Here is a 19,138-nt window from a genome sequence, read left to right on the forward strand (position 1 = left end):
CTTAAATGAGTGGGTGTACCATGTTCATGGATAGAATTAATTCACATAGAAAATACCCAGTTCATCCAAATTGGCATGAAAATTCGACATGAGAATAATGAAAATCTCAGCTGATTTTTATTAAGATACAAAGGCCAATAGCCAAGGCAGTCTTAACGAATGAAGTGTGTGGACTTACTCCGTGGGCCATTGACATTTAGTAAAAAGCTGAAGTAATCTGGCTGGCTAATAGCGCGAGAGAAAAGTAAACAGGAGAGCACAGAAGTCGTTCATGTGCATACGAAATACTTGATTTGTGATGCAGTGGTGTGTGTGTGTGTGTGTGTGTGTGTGTGTGTGTGTGTGTGTGTGTGTATGTGTGTGTATGTGTTGTTTCAATGACTACTGTCCTATTGTCAGGTTAGTTGGATATCCAGATCTGGGAGAGATGGAGGGAGAGAGATGAGAGAGAGAGGAGAGAGAGAGGAGAGAGAGAGGAGAGAGAGAGAGACAGAGAGAGAGAGACAGAGACAGAGAGAGACAGAGAGACAGAGAGACAGAGACAGAGAGACAGAGAGAGACAGAGAGAGAGAGACAGAGAGAGAGAGAGAGAGAGAGAGAGAGAGAGAGAGAGAGAGAGAGAAGAGGAGAGGAGAGGAGAAGAGAGGGGGAGGAGAGAGACTTGTGGGAAATTCCTTTTTGATAAGGCTGAGCCTGGTGTTTCTAGAAACAATGACTGAAGTTTATTTAGAAGCTCTTTCCTTTCTGGGTTGTAATTTCCCTCTGTTGTTCTCTAACCTTCTCTGGAATACCAGTTCCCACACTGATCTTGAGGTACCTGGATTTCACGGTTGCTGCCTGAGGTCCTTGCTCTTGGCCAGGACCAGCCAAGTCCAAGAAGCAGTAAGGAGCCTGAGTTAGTCTCAAGCTGTCTCCTAAGTGGGCCAGAGGCTCAAGCACTTTTCTCCAGCTGTCCTTCCCAAACAGGCCTCGGAAGTATTCCAGAACACTGAAACCAGGAGCTGGATGGGGGGAGGGGTGAGTGGAAGGAAGTAAAGAAGCAGAAGGCAGACCCTGGCATTTCTTCCAGCTAGCAAGTGTTTGCAGAATAAAGGTGCTGTCCCAGACGGACTGCATGGGGCGGATTCACAAAGCTTCTCTGGAGTCCAAAAAGCTTTGGATGTTGGCTAAGTGTACTGGGCTTCTGAGCCTTCCTGTTCTGACCACTAAAGGGGGCAGGGACTATCCACAGTCCCCATCCAAGTGCTCTCTCTTTCTGATGCCTCGACTTCCCCATATATAAAATTAACCTTTATGTACTTTGGTCCACACACCCCCAGTCCCTCTCTGAATAACTCAGATCTGCTTGAGGTGTGTGCGTGTGTGTGTGTGTGTGTGTGTGTGTGTGTGTGTGTGTGTGTGTGTGTGTGTGTTGGGGGTGGGGAGGGGACTATTCTAAGACCCATATAAGGCGAGGGGCCCAGTCAGACAGGTAAGATAATACCCATTTCCCGATGGGCACTCCTTCAACCACTTCCTACTTGCCCTGCAAGCCGGGTTGGGACTGACACTGTCCCCAATATTTGGGGCTGAGAATGTCCCATTTCTGGACAGGGGTGGCCTAGAGATTTCTCTCTTTCGTCTCGCTCTTGGTGACAAAAGGCGGGACAGGATAGGTCCACTTGGACTGGCAACTAACTCTAGGGGCGGAGGGCTGGGCGGAGACCAGGGCGACCGGGGGCCCCCTTGCCCTCGGCGGCTCCGGAGGCCGGAACAATAGCGCTTGCGGGCGGGGCGGGGAGGGCGTGACGGGAGGGCGTATCTCCCCTCTGGGCGCCGCCCCCGGCCCGCCCCCCGCGCTCGCACACGGGCTCGCATAGGGCTCCCACGGCTGCCCGCCCAGGCACTGCCCGCGGGAGCCGCTGCCGCCGCCGCCGCCGCCGCGCCCGCCATGGACGTCCGCCTGTATCCCTCGGCGCCCGCGGTAGGTGCGCGGCCCGGGGCCGAGCCGGCCGGCCTGGCGCACCTGGACTACTACCACTGCGGCAAGGTAGGCGACAAAGTAGGCTGGGGGGCCCGAGTGTCCCGGGCTAGAGCGTGGGGGCAGAAGTCATCTCGTGGCTGCGGACGTAGGCACTCTTGGGGGCGCACACGGGGACACACACACAACAGACCGGACGACGGGCACGTGCCACTCACACCGCTACCCTCGCGGTCACACACACACCCGGAGTTGTAGATCACGGGCAGAAGTCAGCTCGACAGCTTCCCGTAAGACGACACAGTGACACACTCACCCACGCTTCGCATTCATTCACAAGCCGACGCGCAGCGACTCTCTGTCACCCAGCCAGGCAGCACCACACACAGCCTTCACCGTCCCACATAAGTCACGGTGCCAGTCATTTATCCTCAACCACACGCAGCCTCTCGCCCACATACAGGGAGGGCTATGCTAACATACAAGTCACCTCATCTATCCACACTCATACACAGCGCTGCTACACATGTTCCTATCTGCTGTCACATCCCAGCGACAACGGGGGACAGTCACACAAAGAAGTAGCTCCGACAGTCACAGCTCACACTCAAAATGACCCACAAGTGCACAGGGTCGGTCACACAGATCCATCCCCTGGACGAGAAGACTCAGCTACGAATCGCCCTGGCCACCACCCAGTCACACCCGGACACACCCAGGGACAGTCACAGGCTCTACCACCCTCCACTGCTCGCCCCCACCCCTCGGTCATCCATACTCGCGCGTCGGGGTTTTAACTTTTCGGTGCTGAGCATTAATTGGGCCGTTTACTAATTGGCCGTCACTATCCCATGGCGCCTGGGATTCTATGCAGGTGTCGTCCAATCAAGGCCTGTCCCTTCCCTGGATTGGGAGCTAGCGTCTCTCCAGGCTGGGGCTGCAGAGAGGAGGTACACTCTGGCTCCCCTCTCCCCACCATTTTACTAGGCACTCTGTCCTCAATCCCAGCCAGGGCCCCACAGCGCGGCGCCTACGGGAGGCTGTGCCTAGATCCCGGGACCCGAGGCGTCGGAGCCCAGCTCCTCTTCGAGCCCAGCGGGCACGGTCAGGGGCAGCGGCGCGGTCTGAGTCCCCTTCCCTCGGAGGGAAGGGAACTTTGAAACTTAGTTCGGACGCCAGACGGTCGGTCGCTGCGTCCTCGAGTCTGTGCGTCGATCGGGGTCAGGCTGGAGCCGAGCGCGGCTTTTCGTCACTCGGAGCCCGGATTGAACAGCGCGCGTGGGTCTCCGGGCGGTCGGGACGTAGACGCGCGGGCTCCGCGGCGCTGCGTGGTGAGTGCGCGTCGGGTGGCCGGATCCATGACCCACTGGGGGTCTGGCCCCTTCCCTACAAGCTATCCGCCCAGCTCCTGGCTGCGGGGATGTTGCCGGGATACTGCGGGAGCCGAGCGTCCGGCCGATCGCTGGGCCTCCGGGGCTGGGCCTCTGCAAGTGCATCCTCAGGCCCTAAAGGAGTGGCTGCCGCCGGGAGTCCTCTGCAGTTCGCCCTGGTCCGGGCGGCGCGGGCCACGCAGGCGGGGGCGTCCCGGGGCTGAGGTGGGCGGCGCGCATCTCTCGTAGGGGAGAGCAGATTATCTTTTGTGCGCTGATCCGCAAAGTTGGAAGCCTGAGAGGGGGGATGGTGCCTTAGAGAGAAGGCGGGTTCCCGAGCCGCTTCCAGTGTTGATGGTGGGAAAATGGATTAAAAACAGCAAGTGGAGTTTTAGAAGAAACTGAAGGATGGGGAAGCATATCTTCTGCCCTTGGCTTTGTTTAAAATATGGAATAGGCAAAACAGGGTTCACCCTCTGGTTTGGAGGCCGCGGTGGAAATTGGGGATTTATGCCTTAAAGACTGGGTACCAGGGCTGGGGGCGGGGTAGGATAGCTCGAAGAGGTCTTTTGGAAGTGATGTATTTGCAAACCCCACCAGAGTGGGACCAGACTGTCTCCCGCTGCCGCCTTTGGGAAGCGGGACTCTGCCGAGCCCCCCCCCCCCCCTTCCCAACCCCCTCTTCCCGCCGCCGCTTTATTCGGAAGCTCTAGAAACCTCTGACTCAGCACCAGAACCTCCGAGGTTGCAACCTGCTGGGAAGGGCGCAGAAGTGGAGGGTGGAGATTTTGTTTTCTATCTGTGTTCTAGGACCCTGGTCGGTGGCTGAGGAAGTTTTGAGCATAGTAAGGTAGGAAATGCTACCAGAATGCTGGAAAGGAAGGTGCTGAGTATGGGCTGAGATGTGAGACCTACGGTTCAGACCTTCAGGCTGGGGTAATGGGGCACCTGGCTCAGCCTGAATCCAGAATCCTGTTGGCAGATTCCCCAGTGTGCTGTGGCCTTCCGTGGTGGTTCATGAGGTTCACTGTGACCAGGAACTCCATTTTTTTCCCCCGACACCAGAAACTGATGATTGTGGAAAAGAAAACGTCCAGGCTTCAAGGTCTCTTAGAGCTCGCTATCAGAGTTGGAGACCTAAGGTGTAATGGCCACTCCAGGGCAGTGTGTGTGCGTGCACCTGTGTTGGGAGGTGGTGTAAAATAGGTTATAGAGCCAGAACACAGCCCACACACTGGGGACTCTGTTCCTGGAGCCAGGACAAGAGGCTTGTCTCTCAAGCATTTACCCAAACGATGTCAGACAACCGTGGGGCAGTTGACCTGGAAGGGCCCTTGGCGACGGTCCCCTTGGCGACCATCCCCTTGGTGACTGTCCCTTAGCAATCCTCTACATAGAGATTCCCAGCCTCTTTAAATCAAAGTAGTGAGCGCTGGCTGTTCTGCTGGGTTTTGTTCGAGAAAACACACAATGATAAAAAGCTGCTGTGACTTCATTTTAGCTTCAAAATATTGGTGTAATTTATTAATTACAGTAACATTAGCATGCATTAGAAACATTGTTTACTAGGTATAAAGCAAGCATGTTATTTTTTTTTAAATGTACTAACAGTGTTTGGTAAGCACAGAAGCTCCTGGCTTCTGGCATGGTGGATCTGGGATCCAGTGAAGGGAACTAAAGATCTTTTTGCTTCACAGAAAGCAATACTCAGTTATGGGGCAGCATCCCCATGGGTTATGGAGCAGGTGAAAGGCAGAGATGAGGTTGTACCTAAGTTTCTCGATTCACAGCAGGACAGTAATCTGGCCTCCTTGTGAGTCTCTCTCTGTCACGGTTTTGGGGCTGGGAAACCTATATTCCATCCACAGAGGATTGAGTTCCTTCCATTCAGATTTTGGATGGCGACTCTGCTAAGACAGACTGGTATCAAGAGGTCACTGGGGCAGGGCGAACCTGGCTAATAGCTCCATATGTGGCTTTGTGAACTAAAGAAGGTCATCTCTAGTTCCTTTAAAAAAATTAAAATGGGGTTGGGGATTTAGCTCAGTGGCAGAGCGCTTGCCTAGGAAGCGCAAGGCCCTGGGTTCAGTCTTCAGCTCCGAAAAAAAGAAAAAAAAATTAAAATGCTAGTATGTGCAGGCGTTAAAGTCAGAGATCAACCTGAGGCTCTTCTTTCCACTGTGTGTGTCCTGGCTGTCCAAGGCTGTTAGGTTTGGCAACAGGTCCCTTTACCTGCAAAGTGGCCTCTAGGCTTCTAGTTCTCTCTTGATACAGAGTATGACCTAACAGAATAAAATGTAAATGAGCTCTGTCAGACATAAACACCCATGGACCCGCTAATTCAGTCTAGGGAGAGAATATTTCCATTACTCCCAGAAAGCCCTTGGTTCCCTTCCTAGTGAACACCCCATCTTTGCCCCAGCAGTAACTTCTTACCTGATATCTAATCCCCACAGGTTTTTTTTTTCCTGTTCATTTTAGGACTGTGAGCTCTATTTGAGCCCCAGCATGTCTGTCATAGGCAACATGGACATTTTCAGTACAGCTTCTTTTCTAGCTCAGTCTGCTTTTTGCATTCATCCGCTGAGTGTGTGTGTGTGTGTGTGTGTGTGTGTGTGTGTGTGTGTGTGTGGTTTGTTCCACTTTGTCACTGAGCGATATTGCACTGTGTAAATACAATACAGTTGGTTACTTTACCTGCTGATGGGCGTTCAGGTTTGTTTCTCGTCTGGGGAAATTGTAAGTAAAGCTACTGTGGATGCTCTTCTACAGGTCTTTTTTTCAGGGAGAACAAATTGTCTATTATCACTGAGCTTTGGTACCCCCTTTAAAGTTTTTTCTTTAGGATTTAATTACTTTTGTTTCATGAGTACAGACATTTTGCCTGCCTGTATATATGTGCAGGATGAGCATGCAGTGCCTATGAAGCCCAGAAGAGGGCACCAGATCCCCCTGGAACTGGAGTTACAGATGGTGGTGAGCTCCAATGTGGCTGATGGAAGTGAAACCCAGGTTCTTTAGAAGAGCAGTCAGTGCTTCAGGCCCACGGTCACTCCCACCATGTACCCTTTGGAGGACAATTGCTTACCTCTGAGATTCGGGACACAGGCGTGAGGGATGCAGGCTAGGGTAGTTCTTGGCACAAACAAGCTATTGGTTAGTTGGTGATGATATTAACCACCTGCCACCTACTCCCCAGCAAGAGGCTTAACCTAGCATCCTTTTATCCCTGTTTGATACATACTAAAGGCCGATCTGGGTGCCAGCCCCTGTGGAGCACTCTGTGGCCAGCAACATTTCTCTTTCCCCCAGGATCTCTCAATAACTAGTACTGGATGGGGTGTGGCATGCCCTATCATCTGTTAATCAGTGAATATTTAGGTAACCAATGCTATGGCAATGAACAAATTGTTGCTCTCAAAGCCTATCTGTCTGTCTGTCTATGGGTGAAATACAGTATTGTGATTAATAGACCTCTAGATATTCTATAGATATGAAGTAGGGAAGAGGGTTAAGATGAGGCAAGCTCTGGGACTGCTTTGCAAGTGTGTGCATATGTGAGGGCATGTGTGTGTGCATGTGTGTGTGGGTGTGCACAGGCATATGCACATATGTGTATGTGTGTTTTTCGCCCTAGTGCATGCACCTATGGAGGTCAGAAGTTGACACCAGATGCCGTCATAGTTAGGGTTAGTTTTTGTCAGCATTGTATACACTTAGACCTCAGAAGTGCTCTCAGTTGAGAAACTGATTCTATGAGATTGGCCCGTGGGCTTGTCTGATGGGTATTTTCTTGAGTGCTGACTGACACGGTAGGGTCCAGCCCACTGTGGGCAGCGCCATCTCTAGGCAGGTGGGACTAGGACAGCTGTATAAGAAGCTGCATGAGCAAACCAACCAGAAAAGATCCTGTAAGGGGCGTTCTTCCATGGTTTCTGCCTCAATTCCCCGCCCCAGGTTCCTGCCCTGGCTTCCCTCAATGGTGGGCTGTAACCTGTGAGCTAACTAAACGCTTCCCTCCTCAAGCTGCTTTTGATCACGGTGTTTACCATAGCAACAGAGAGCACAATTGAGCAGCTGTCTTCCTTTATGTATAGTAAGACCAGTTTCTCATCCCCCTCCTGGAACATTTTAGCTAGACTGGCTGGCCAACAATCTTCTAGGCTCCACCACCTGGTTACAGCCCACCAGTACTGGATTATAGACGTATGCCTCCATGCCTGGCTTTTACCGGGTTATGGGTATCCAAACTTGGGTGCCCCTGCTTATGCTGCAAGCCCTCCCCAGACTGTTTTGCAGTTTTAAAGTGGGAGGTTGATAGCAGACCTCTGAAATTTTGAAAATTTATATACATAGCAAGCGTCGCTTTATACGTTTTTTCAAAGCATTGTTATTTTATCCATGTGTATACCCGGATGCCTGCATGCAGGTGTGCACACATGTATACAGATGTCTGTGGAGGCCAGAAAAGGGTGTTGGGTCTTCTGGAGCTAGAGTTGCAGGCAGTTGTGGGCCTGTGGGTGTTGGGAAGTGAACTCTGGCTCCCTGCAAGAACCGAGAGAACTTAGCCACAGAGACAGATCTCAACCGTCTGATCTGGTAAGTTTTTAAAAAGCGGCTTCCGGGGCCACACTCCTAGAGATTTTCGATTCATTTGGTCCCGGTAGGGGGATGCCGAGGATTTGTCAGTCTAGTGGGCCCCCATGGGATGCTACAGCTGGTCACGAGTTAGAGACCACAGTGTGTGTAGTGGCAGCTTGCTTGTTTGTGTACAGTTTTGTGTGGGCTCCTGGCAGGCAGGAACCATGCCCGCACTTGGCACGGCGCCTTCTCATAATGGCTCAGTAAGTAAGTGGTAGTGGGTGAATTATTTTGCTCACCACCCACGTAGCTCTGGGTATAGCATCTGGTAAGGATGGGAATGAAGAAGCGTGCTTACTAAATGACTGGAGGCTCCCTTTGGCAAAAACCATGAAGTGGATGTTACTTCCTATCCTAGACTTGAGGTACAGCATCTGTGGGGGGGGGTGAGATTTGCATGGCTTTCTTCTGCAGGGGACAAGGGACAGTTACGGGTCCTATGGGAGGAGCCCTGGGCTGGCTGGAATTAAGGTTCTCTGTCAGGAGGTCAGATTCTCTGTCCCGTCTTAGAGTTTCTTTTGCTGTGAAGAGACACCATGGCCACAGCAATTCTTAAAAAGGGAACCATTTAATTGGGGCTGGCTTACAGTTCAGAGGTCCAAATATGGTGTTGGAGAAGCCAAGGGTTGTACATATTGATCAGCAGGCCTCAGAAGGAGACTGTGAACCACACATAGGTTGAGCATAGGAGACCTCAAAGCCCACTCCCACAGTGACATACTTCCTACAGCAAGGCTACACCTATTCCAACAAGGCCACACCTCCTAAAAGTGCCACTCTCTGTAAGCCAAGCATCCAAGCACATGTGTCTTTGGGGGACAAACCGCCACACTGCCCATCTAGTTCTGCATCCCGCCTGTCAGAGGCTCCTCCCAGGATCAAGCTTGTGTATGTCGGGAGCAGCAGTCCAGGCCCACCACTGCTCACTTCAGCCTCCTGAGTGACTTTGAACATGTCATTAGCTTTCCCTAGGTTTTTGCTCCCCTGCCTACAAAGGAGAATCAAGTCAGCGACCATCACCCCATCAAGACAGTGTGGTGTGAGATATAATGAAGTCAAAGGCTGGGGTGTCTTGTATGATTGTGGGACATGAGGGAAATCCTCCACCAGGGGAATGGTGAGGATGCTTTTTGAAGACTGTACTAGTATGCTTTTCATTCTTATAATGAAGTACCCGAGGCAGACTAGCTTTATGATGGGTTATCATGGGTTTCAAGCCAGCCTTTGCTACATAAAGAAACTTGTTGTAGTAACTCTCCAACCCAATAAAGACCGTGCAAAAACATACAACTCAGTTATAATGTTTATAGCCGCATGCCTAGATTGGGCAGATTCACCACTGCACCACTCTATCCCCAGCTATGATGTCCCTCGAAACATGCAGCTTGGCCTCCAGGCCACGTGGTTCCGCGCCATCTTCCTTCCACCTCTTCTTCCTTGCACAGGCTTAATGGGGTTGGAGATTTACCACAAGAGAAACTCTGTCTCAATCATAAAAATAAATAAATAAAAATTGGAAGCTAAAAGATTTAAACAGGGGTTGGGGATTTAGCTCAGCGGTAGAGCGCTTGCTTAGCAAGCGCAAGACCCTGGGTTCACTCCCCAGCTCTGAAAAAAAAGAAAAAAAAAGATTTAAACAAAATAGAGGGGTAGATTTAACCTACCATCTTGGGGGATGGGGAGGGCAAAGTCCACAGAACACAGCATGGGCCTTCTGAATGTCGCCTCACGTCACGGCAAGGACACTGGTGGCCAGAGCAGGTGTGGGAACAAATGATTGACTCCATTTCAAACCAGAGCCACAGGGCAGGGAGAGGTAGGACTTGTTACTATTAAAGCATCTCTCTCCTGAGAATCTCTGAAGATCCTAGAGACCAAGATCCCAGCTGCAGTGAAGGGAGCTCCCACTGGGCCTTTTGAGGGGGGTCTTGGAATGTTGTCCCTGGGGTAAGAGAGGACTCTTGTGTTCCAGAGTGGGCCTGGCAGACATCTGATCCTGAGATGAGTGAATGAATGAATGGGGGAATGGGAGGGGGAGGGGGCTGCCCATTTGTCCCCTGTGCTAGAGGAAGTCAGCATCAAAATCTGAAGGCTGGAGAACACTTGGAGTCTAGGACGGGATCAGGGCTAGGACCGAGAGTCTTTGAGTCATGGGGGACCAGTGCTGTCCCATGAACCAGCCTGGGCCTGGTAGGTAGGGCAGCCAGCAGCCCTGGAGCACCTGAATCTGTGCACACTGCACAGGTTCCCACAGATGCTCTGCCCTGTGGCTGCCTGTCATTCCTGTGGGCCCTCTCTTTCACTTCCTTGGTTTCTTACAGTCCCAGGATTAACGTTTAGTGTAGGTCAACTGTGGAGTGCAATGGACCCAGGATTATGGCCTGCTGCTCCCATCAGCGGTAGCATGGGGGGGTTATTCAGTGGTCCAGCCTCTTCCTCTGTCAGATGGCAAATCAACTTCTCCCCCGTGGAGGAAGGATGGTGGTCACAGTGCTCAGGACAGCAAGACCTGCTTTCATTTCCACTTGCTGAGGATAGTGCTCTAGAGCTAGAAATCAGCTCTCGAGCCCTCGGAAGGGTAGAGCGTGGCTTTCCAACCAACATCCTTTCCCTCCTTTAGGTGGTAGAGAAAACAAGGGGGTTGCTTGGAACTGTCATCGGCTTGGCCTGGTGACCTCGGGCACATAGTTTAGCTATCCCAAGGCCTGTTTTCTTGGATGCACACAAACTTTGGTATGAGGTATTCAACTCCAAGACGAAACTGCTGTAATTGTCCGACCCACCCTGAGCTGCAAAGTCAGGTCTGGGTTCACACTCTGCCCGCCCCCCAGGATTACTCTCTGGTAGGAGTATTCTCACCCAGCCTACTGCCTACAGCGGAGAGCATGCAGGGTTCCAGACAAACCCCTCCCTACCTGGGACGGCTTCAACTTCAGAGCTGGATGGCTTCTGTCAGTCACATCTATGACTAACCTCTTCCTCTGCCCAACCAATCACGTGTCCCTCTCCTTATGGGTGTACCCTATGCCCCAATCTTCCCTTAACCTAAGTCTTCCATGGGTGACTCTTCAATTCAGATTATGTTTTTACAAGAACCAGGTAAACACACAGTGAAGGAAACTCCTCAGAAGCCATCAGTGAGTTTCAGGAGGCCGCCTGACTGTCCAGGCTGGGGCTGTGTACCCCAGGCCTATAGATAGCCCCGTGTCCAGAGCAGACAGATGATTTTCTCCCCAGCCTCTAAGCTAGAATTGAGTGGTCCCCTCATTGGCAGCTCCCTGACCAGCAGGATTGGCAGCACCCTCTTGTTAGCAGCAGAAGCTTCCAGTTGCTTTCCAGGTTTATTACCTCAGAAACTCGAGATGGAACCCAGTGGTCTAGACAGCCTTGTCTTCTAATCACTGGGCCAGTGTTTAAGAGAGGCACATGGGGGAAGGTCAAACACAAACCACTGAGCTTTCCTGTCATCAGAGGACCAAGACATCATCATAGAGACTGGTCAAAATTTGAGACAGTTGACACCTCTGTCCCTCTACACCCACTCCCACTCAGAACCAAGTACGCTGACATATAATTTGTGGGTGTCCTTGCTCCCCTGCAGGCAGACCTCACCACGGGGGGGGGTTGCCCTGAGGTGTTTATCCCTCTGCCTACTAGCACACCCTCCCCTACCTGTATATGCTCCTTACCCCCACTTAGCTCCCCTTCTGTTTAAGACTCACCTATGTGGCATTTTACAAAAGGCCACGCACTATCTATCGATGCCCCTGACAATTCTGCGCACTCTGAGTCAATGGATAGCAGATCCACAGTCTTTCATATGGTAAATTCAACTTTCTCATTGAGTGACTGAGCATTCAGGTTTGGGCTGAATTCCCAGCACCAGGCGCACAGTAGGCGCTCTATAAAAACCCACTGTACACCCAAGGAACCCAGCAATTAGGCACCGTACGACCTCAATCCTTCTGCTCACTCTAGAAGGCACCAGAAACCCCAGCCACACCGTAGCAAGTTTTAAGCATCAAGGTAATTTGATCAAAATTTATCACCCAGTGCTACACAGCGTCTTCTCACTGAGATATAAAATTACCATTTACCATGACTCATTAAGTTAATAATTACTGACCATATGTTTTTATTGCTTCTCCCAAGCCAAGGTGATAAATCACCCTGTGGGTTTGGGTCTGTGTAAATACGACGACTGCCAGCAGTGCAGAGATGGGGATTTACAGACAGGAACACGCAGGACTGAAATACTGAACCGAAAACAGCCCTGCGATCCTGCTAGCCCCTCCCGGTGTCTGTGAGTTCCCAGGCCTGTCTTTCTCCACCAGGGCACAGTTCTAGAATATTCCTGGTTGTCACAGCTTTTGGGAGGCGGTGCTTATGGCATCCAGCAGGTGGGGGCCGGGGATGCTACTTCGAGATTTTTAACGCACAGGGAAACCTCCGTCACAGCGTATGATCGGGTCCAGCGCGCCTGCTCTGCTGGGTTAGGGAACGGGTGTTCTGGACCCTTATTTGCATCTGTGGTCACTTCTACCGCGTGTGTTCTTTCCACCCGAGCTTCACGGCACAGACATACGGCATTGCTGTCTTGAGCTGTTGGCTGGGCCAAGCCGCTGATCAAAGGCTTTGGGTTGACGCATGCGTGTATCACTCCATTTGGCATCAACTCCTGTTCTCAGCCTCCATTCACTGTCTCTCTTGGGACCTTACAGAGTTTTCCAGGAGCTGTGGGTTCCATGATCCTGAGGGCTCCCGGGCTGTGTTGTCAGCCCTTTGGCGTCTTTGACTGATTGTATTTTCCCATACATGGGTCTGTATGTGAATTGTGAATAGGTGTGCATTATGAATGTGTGTGTGTGTGTGTGCGTGCGTGCGTGCGTGCTTGCGTGCGTGTGTGTGTGTGTGTGTGTGTGTGTGTGTATAGGTAGGTAGGTAGGGTTTTTTTTTTTCTTTTTTGTCATCCTTTTGGGGTTTAGAAGCAAGGGGAGGTGAAGTAAGTTCACTAGTTCCTGCTTAGTGAGTTTTGTTTGAATTTTTGTGGATGACCCTTTGCCATTTGTAGGTGGGGACTCGCCCAAATGGCTAGAGTAGGGTCTGTCCTTTTCTCTGTGGGTGGGCTCCACATGAAGCCGCCTCCTGAGAGGTGTGTGCATGGCTGTTCACATGTGTGCGTAGTGTGCAAGGGGCCTGAGTGCTGTATGCCTCTTGTTTTTCCTACTGGAGAGCTTTCTCTTGTAGGGGTCTGGCATCTCCAGCCGGGCCTCCTGCCTTAGGTCTCAACTTCAGGGCTCACTTTCTGGTAGGTCGGCTGCATATTACAGCTAATTAGAGCGTGTTCGTCTCGAAGTTGGGTCTCATTTTCAGAATGACTCAAAAACTTGTTGGAAATGATTCTGATTTCATAATTAACCCCGGGTCAATCTCATGCATAAATCTTACTACTGCAATGGGCTGTGTTAGGGCTGGACCTGGACTTTCTGGAGAGGAAGGTAGACCCTGGGCTTCCGGGGTCGCTTTTTTTATTCTGAAAACATTTGCCGATGGCTCTGTGGGTGATTTCAGGAGCCCCCATGCTTCCTCTGTTCTCTCCACCCACCTGAGAGGTGAATTAACGTTTAATGGGGAGCCAGGTGGTAGGTAGGTCACATGACTGTGCATCTAATTAGGTGCCTGGGTCCACATCTTGGTGCTTAGATGCTGAGTGTCCTTGAACCTGTCTCCTAGCCTCTCTGAACCTTATTTTCCTAATACCACACTCTCACCTCATGTTGGTGTTAAGCTCTCTGGGAGGTCAGATCTAGCTGGTTTCCCACAGAGAAAAGCTGCTGCTACTTGGGGCTGCTCAGGTCATGTGGACCTTAGGAGAGCAGCGAGTATCACCTCCAACAAGGAGTTTGCATCTTCAGGAGAGAGAACAGGAAGCCTGCGTTTCACAGTAGGTCCTCCAGGAAGCCTCTTGGAGTCAGTCACTTGTTCAGATTTAACTCAGGAGACTAACCCAGGTGAGACACCTGACGCTGGTGTCCTGGAAGCCTTTGGAATGGGAACTGCGCAGCCTGTGCCCCTCCACAGGAGGCGCTCTTGCAGCTCTCTGTCCCTGCCGGTCCCAGAGATAGCAGGACCAGAATCTTCTCCTCTGTGCCACCCCCCCCCCCCCGCGTTTTAGTCCAGGAACAAATGCATCACGGCAGGGGGTTTGAGAGCTGCCTTGTCCTCAAAGCTGCTTCTGTACAGCGGCCACATGTCCCTCAGCTGCCAGGGTCTCCACAGGGGACATTGCAGTATAATTGTCACTGTGCTCAGGAAATCCCAAAGTATGGCTACTTTAGTGGCTATTAGTCATCTGTACATAGTTTCTCCCTCTCTAGGTGAAAGTCCTTAGCCAGAGTAATATTTTACCATAGAGCACACGGGCTGAGAATATGCCAGGAGCCTCTTACCTCAGGTGGGTTTGCAGCCAGTTCACAGGACAGGTATCTCTTGCAGCAGGAGGTGGGCAGTGATGCTTGAACTGTATTTGCTGTCTCATTCACCCAAGAGTAGTGGTGTGTGTGTGTGTGTGTGTGTGTGTGTGTGTGTGTGTGTGTGTGTGGTGTGTGTTTGTGTGTGCATGTGTGTGCATGTGTGTGCATGCATGTGTGTGAGTGTGTAGTGTGTGTGGTGGGTGTAGTGTGTGTATGTGTGTGTATGTGCATGTATGTGGTATGTGCATGTGGTATGTGTGTGTGTGGTGTCTGTATGTGTGTGTGCATGTGTGTATGTGCATGTATGTGGTATGTGCATGTGGTATGTATGTGTGGTACCTGTATGCGTATGTGTGTGTATGTGTGGTCTGTGTGTAGTGTGTAGTGTTTGTGTAGTGTGTGTGCATGTGTGTGCATATGTGTGTGTGGTGTGTGTTTGTGTGTGCATGTGTGTGTGGTGTGTGTAGTGTGTGTGCATATGCATATGTGTGTGCATGTGCATATGTGTATGTGCATGTAGGTGTTGTGTTCATGTGGTATGTGTGTGTGTGTACATGTGTGTGGCCTGTGTGCAGTGTGTAGTGTGTGTGTAATATGTGTGTACATATGTGTGCATGTATATGTGGTGTTTGTGTGCATGTGTGTGCATGGGTGCGTGCATATACACAGCCTGCATATATGTGCAGAGTTACAGGGCTGTGTGTCTGTGTGGAAGACAGAACGACATTGGGTGGCTTCCTCAGTTGCCCTCCACCTTACCTTCTGAGTCATGGTCTCTCACTGAATCTGGGTTTAGACTAGCTGGCCAGAGAGTCTGGGGGATCCCTCTTGTTCCCCCTCCTCTGTATTGGGATTGCAGGTTTACCTGGCTCTTTGCATGGTGCGAGGGATCGAACTCAGGTCCTTACACATGCATGGCAACTGCTTTAACTGCAGAGCCGCCTCAGTCTCATTTGAGGGTTAAATGGAAGTCCTCAGGATGCTAATACTGCACTGTACACTACATATTTTCTGGTTGGGCTCTATAAGACATACATACATGTACATAAACATGTATACATGGATATACCACAGACACATGAATAACATATACACATGAACACATGTACAAATATTTCACATACATGAAAACATAACATACATGAATACAACATACATACACATACATGAACAAACATACATGAATGCATCACACACACATGTGCTGCACATACATCACCCAAGACATATACTTTATTGTACTCCCCTGGAGTCACTCCTGGATACAGCAGTTTGTAAGAGTCAGTTCACCTATGCTCTTCATTCATTCCAATATCCAAAAGCCATATCCAGTCCAGCTTTGTCAGGGGCAGGTACAGTCATGTGTGGCACCTATCCTGTAGTAGGGGTCTTCTGTCTTATCAGATACGTGACAAGATTGATGTGGCATGTGCATGGTAAACATCAGGTCAGGATACCATGGGACCACCAGGCCAGGCTGGAGACTGAGGTGAGGGTTCCTCAGACCAGGGTATGCCTGCCGCTCTGGATAGTGATCAGAGACTGGGTTGTCATTCCAAGTACAAGGACAAGCAGTTGTAAAGGCACAAAACTGACGTCAGGGGGCGAGACTAGAGCCGGTAAAACTATTCATTATTTCCAGGCCTCAGTTTTCCTATCTCCAAAATGGAGCTAGCAGTGTCTGCCAGTTTATGGAGCTAAGATAAGAACTCACGGTTAAGCGCCTGGCAGAGTTGACTCAAATTCCCTTTTCAAATCTAGCTGCAGGTGCCCACATGCCAGACTTTGATTTTAAACAAGATTAAAAACCAGATAATAGAAAGGGCCTCAGCATTGTTACATAGAGTCCCTTTCTGCCTCGCAGATAAAGTCCTAACAGTGTCAGAGGGTCCTGGGTTGTTTCTTTCAGGATCCAGGAAACACAGAGCTGTGCTTTCTTAATGCCTGGATGTTTGGTTTTTGTCGTTTTATTTTTGTTTGTTTGTTGTGTTGTGTTTTGCAACAGAGTTTCTCTATGAAGTCCTGGCTGTCCTGAAACTCACTGTGTAGACCAGGCTGACGTCAAACTCACAGAGATCTCCCTGCCTGCCTTGTTGTTAGCTATAAGCCATCACCTTGCGGGTCCTGGTGTCCCCAGGGCAGTTTTCTCTGTGGTGACAGGTCTGCCCTGCCTGGTGTTCTCTCTCTTGTCTTTCTGGAAGGCGGGCTGCCTCATGCATTCCAGACAGGGAGCTTCAGCTCTCAACGCAGTTTAGAGTCATTTTCTGTCCAGTGACTGAATGCTGCATTCTGGGAGGGCGATGGAATCTTTGTGAAGAATCTTTCCACTGCAGAATCAGATCTGTCTCTTCTGTGTGGAGAAATGAGTTCTAGTCTCCTCAGATCTCTGTTTAAAACCTCTCTGTGCAGCTCACCTTTGGTCAGTCCCCATGGGGTCTAGGCACTGACTGCTTTTCAGACCTCACTCTGAACCACTTTGCGTTAAGCCCCAGGCTCCAGGCTCCAGGCTCCGTTCTGGGGACGTGGTGAACAGTCGGCCTTGCTATTATTTCTGTTCTGGCTGTTCTCACAGCACTGGGCCTGCTGACCTTGCCTGGAATGTTCCAACCTGCATCTCTACATGGAGACTGGTGATGTCCACTCCCTTTAGCCTAGCTCTAGCCTCTTGTCATGCTGTAGTTCCTGACATGGCCACCCTCTTCCCTATCCTAGTATATTCCTTTGGGGGCATAATGTATCTGTGGAATTATTTGATCATTTTAACTCTGGAGCTTAAACTATGAAAACCAGCGAGATCCGGTTTATTTGGGCCATGTACAGAGCAACACCTAGCACCTGCCATGGTGTTTGCTATGGAAGGAAGGAGGGAGGGAGGGAGGAGGGAGAAAAGGAAGGAAGAAAGGAAGGAGAGAAAGAGCCAGTTGTTTTCCAGAAATGCCCCCATAATGTATCTAGATTGTTTCCAAGAATAATCTTATTCTCCCTCTCTGGGCCTTTCTTACTTCCCTGCCAGGAGGAGAAGTTGTGCCTGGGACTGGAAAGCCAGTCAGGTGGGCTGAAGGTGGAAATTCCCAGCCTCTGCTTTGAATTCAGCTTGACCTCCAAGGCAAGGGCCAGCAGCCCCAGCCCCATCTCCCAGCCAAGGTGACCTTGGCTTTGCCTGAAGGGATGTGTCAGTCCCTGTTGCTTGGACTGAAGGATCTGGGGCACAGTCAGCCTGGCCTTCAGAGATAAGGGAATTTGTGTCTGGCGTGGGAACATTTCTGTTCTGTCCCGAAAAGGAGGTCCCCCCCCACTCTTTATTAAACTGTATGTAAATACCATGAACATAGTATTTTCTACCCAAAATCATGGGGGACGGGGGTCACCCATCCCTAGCCCACTTAAGATTCCAGAACCCTGCTCATGTTGGCCCTTTCTGTTTAGTATTCAATGCTGTCAATGAGGCTACCTCCTCCTGGTCTATCAGAGATACCTCACTCCTTCTTTTTCCTGGGAGCAACATGTCATTTACCTTGTCATATGACAGGATCCTGCCCTTCCCTCGCATGCCTTCCCACACCCCTAGAATAACAGCTTCACGGAGGACTGTGGGGGAGCTGTGTCAGTTGGTAAAGTGCCTGGCATGCACAAAGCCTTCGGCTCTGTCCCTAGAACCGTCCATTCCACGGAGGGCGGTGTATACTTGTAGTCTCAGCACTTGGGGGACCAGAAGTCCATGATCATCCTCAGCTCAACAGCGAGTTGTTGCCAGAGTGAGCTACACGAGCCTGTGTCTTATCAATCAATCAATCAATCAATCAATGATAAATAAATAATAAAAGAAGAGCCCATGGCATACTTAGGGCTCCTGATTTTGTTGGTTATTTTTGTATGATGATGTATGTGCATATATGTGAGTATGCAGATTGCCTGTCCCACCTTCCATGCTGTGTGACTCAGAGTCTCTTTGTTGTTTGTCATGCCAGCCAGTTCTCTTGCAGAGGACATATAAGCCTCCCAGGATTCTCCTGTCTCCCATTGCACACCTTAGGAACACCGGTTGGGGGCGGGGACGGGGATGGGGGCGGGGGCGGAGTGCTGACACACTCCCGTGCCCAGCTTTACATGGGTTCTGAGGATTCAAACTCAGGTCTTCTGGCTTGCTCGGCATGCATTTATACCGTCTGGCCATGTTCCCAGCCTCTGGCATGCTGTTTCCAAAAGGGTTGATAGCGTTGCCAGCAGCAGCAGGAGATGCCCACACAGCTCATTATCTTTTGTCGAACCTTCAACTGCGCAGATCCCTCCTGCCCCGTCTGCCTAACATGCAGACCCCGAGGTCTTTGCGATGTGGAATTATCTGCCCATCAATGCAGATTTCAGCAGAAGAGCTATGTTTGCCATTGTGGTCTGATCTGTTGTTTTTTAAATGCCTGGGGTAATATCCTCAATCAGAGGGCAAATAGAAGAAGGGAAAAGTGGTAATAAAAAATGAATTAGGGTGATTAGCAAAGGTGAGTGCTTCCCTCCTCAGGCGACAGGCAGAGTTGACGGAGCTTTGCAGGGTGGCTCCTGTCCAAACACGCAGCTGGATTACAACAACCTCCGGGCTGGCCCTGGGGTCTGCTCTGCATATAGGATTCTACTATTGCATTTAGTTCTGCAAAGGTCACGGGTACCCCTCCGAGAGGGATCAACCCCCGGTGGGTTGG

At 50.7% G+C, this 19,138-nt stretch overlaps 1 protein-coding gene across 10 annotated transcripts in view; it reads left to right on the forward strand.

The window, feature by feature from the left end:
- Nucleotides 1–1,884: 1,884 nt before the first annotated feature.
- Tox2 (TOX high mobility group box family member 2) overlaps nt 1,885–19,138 on the forward strand; it is a 127,467-nt gene continuing 110,213 nt past the window's right edge. For 3 of the 10 annotated variants that reach the window (XM_087652369.1, XM_087652376.1, XM_087652374.1), the window contains exon 1: nt 1,885–2,029. In XM_087652369.1, coding sequence (XP_087508495.1) covers nt 1,931–2,029 — 99 coding nt within the window. In that variant the 5' untranslated portion in view covers nt 1,885–1,930. Of the gene's footprint in view, nt 2,030–2,893; nt 3,556–19,138 lie in introns of those variants that run through there. The other 7 variants (XM_087652372.1, XM_087652370.1, XM_087652377.1 and 4 more) reach the window with 5 other exon arrangements.

Source organism: Rattus norvegicus, chromosome 3 (genome assembly GCF_021556685.1).
Source record: "Rattus norvegicus strain SHRSP/BbbUtx chromosome 3, alternate assembly SHRSP_T2T, whole genome shotgun sequence".
In the NCBI taxonomy this organism is placed as follows: Eukaryota; Metazoa; Chordata; class Mammalia; order Rodentia; family Muridae; genus Rattus; species Rattus norvegicus.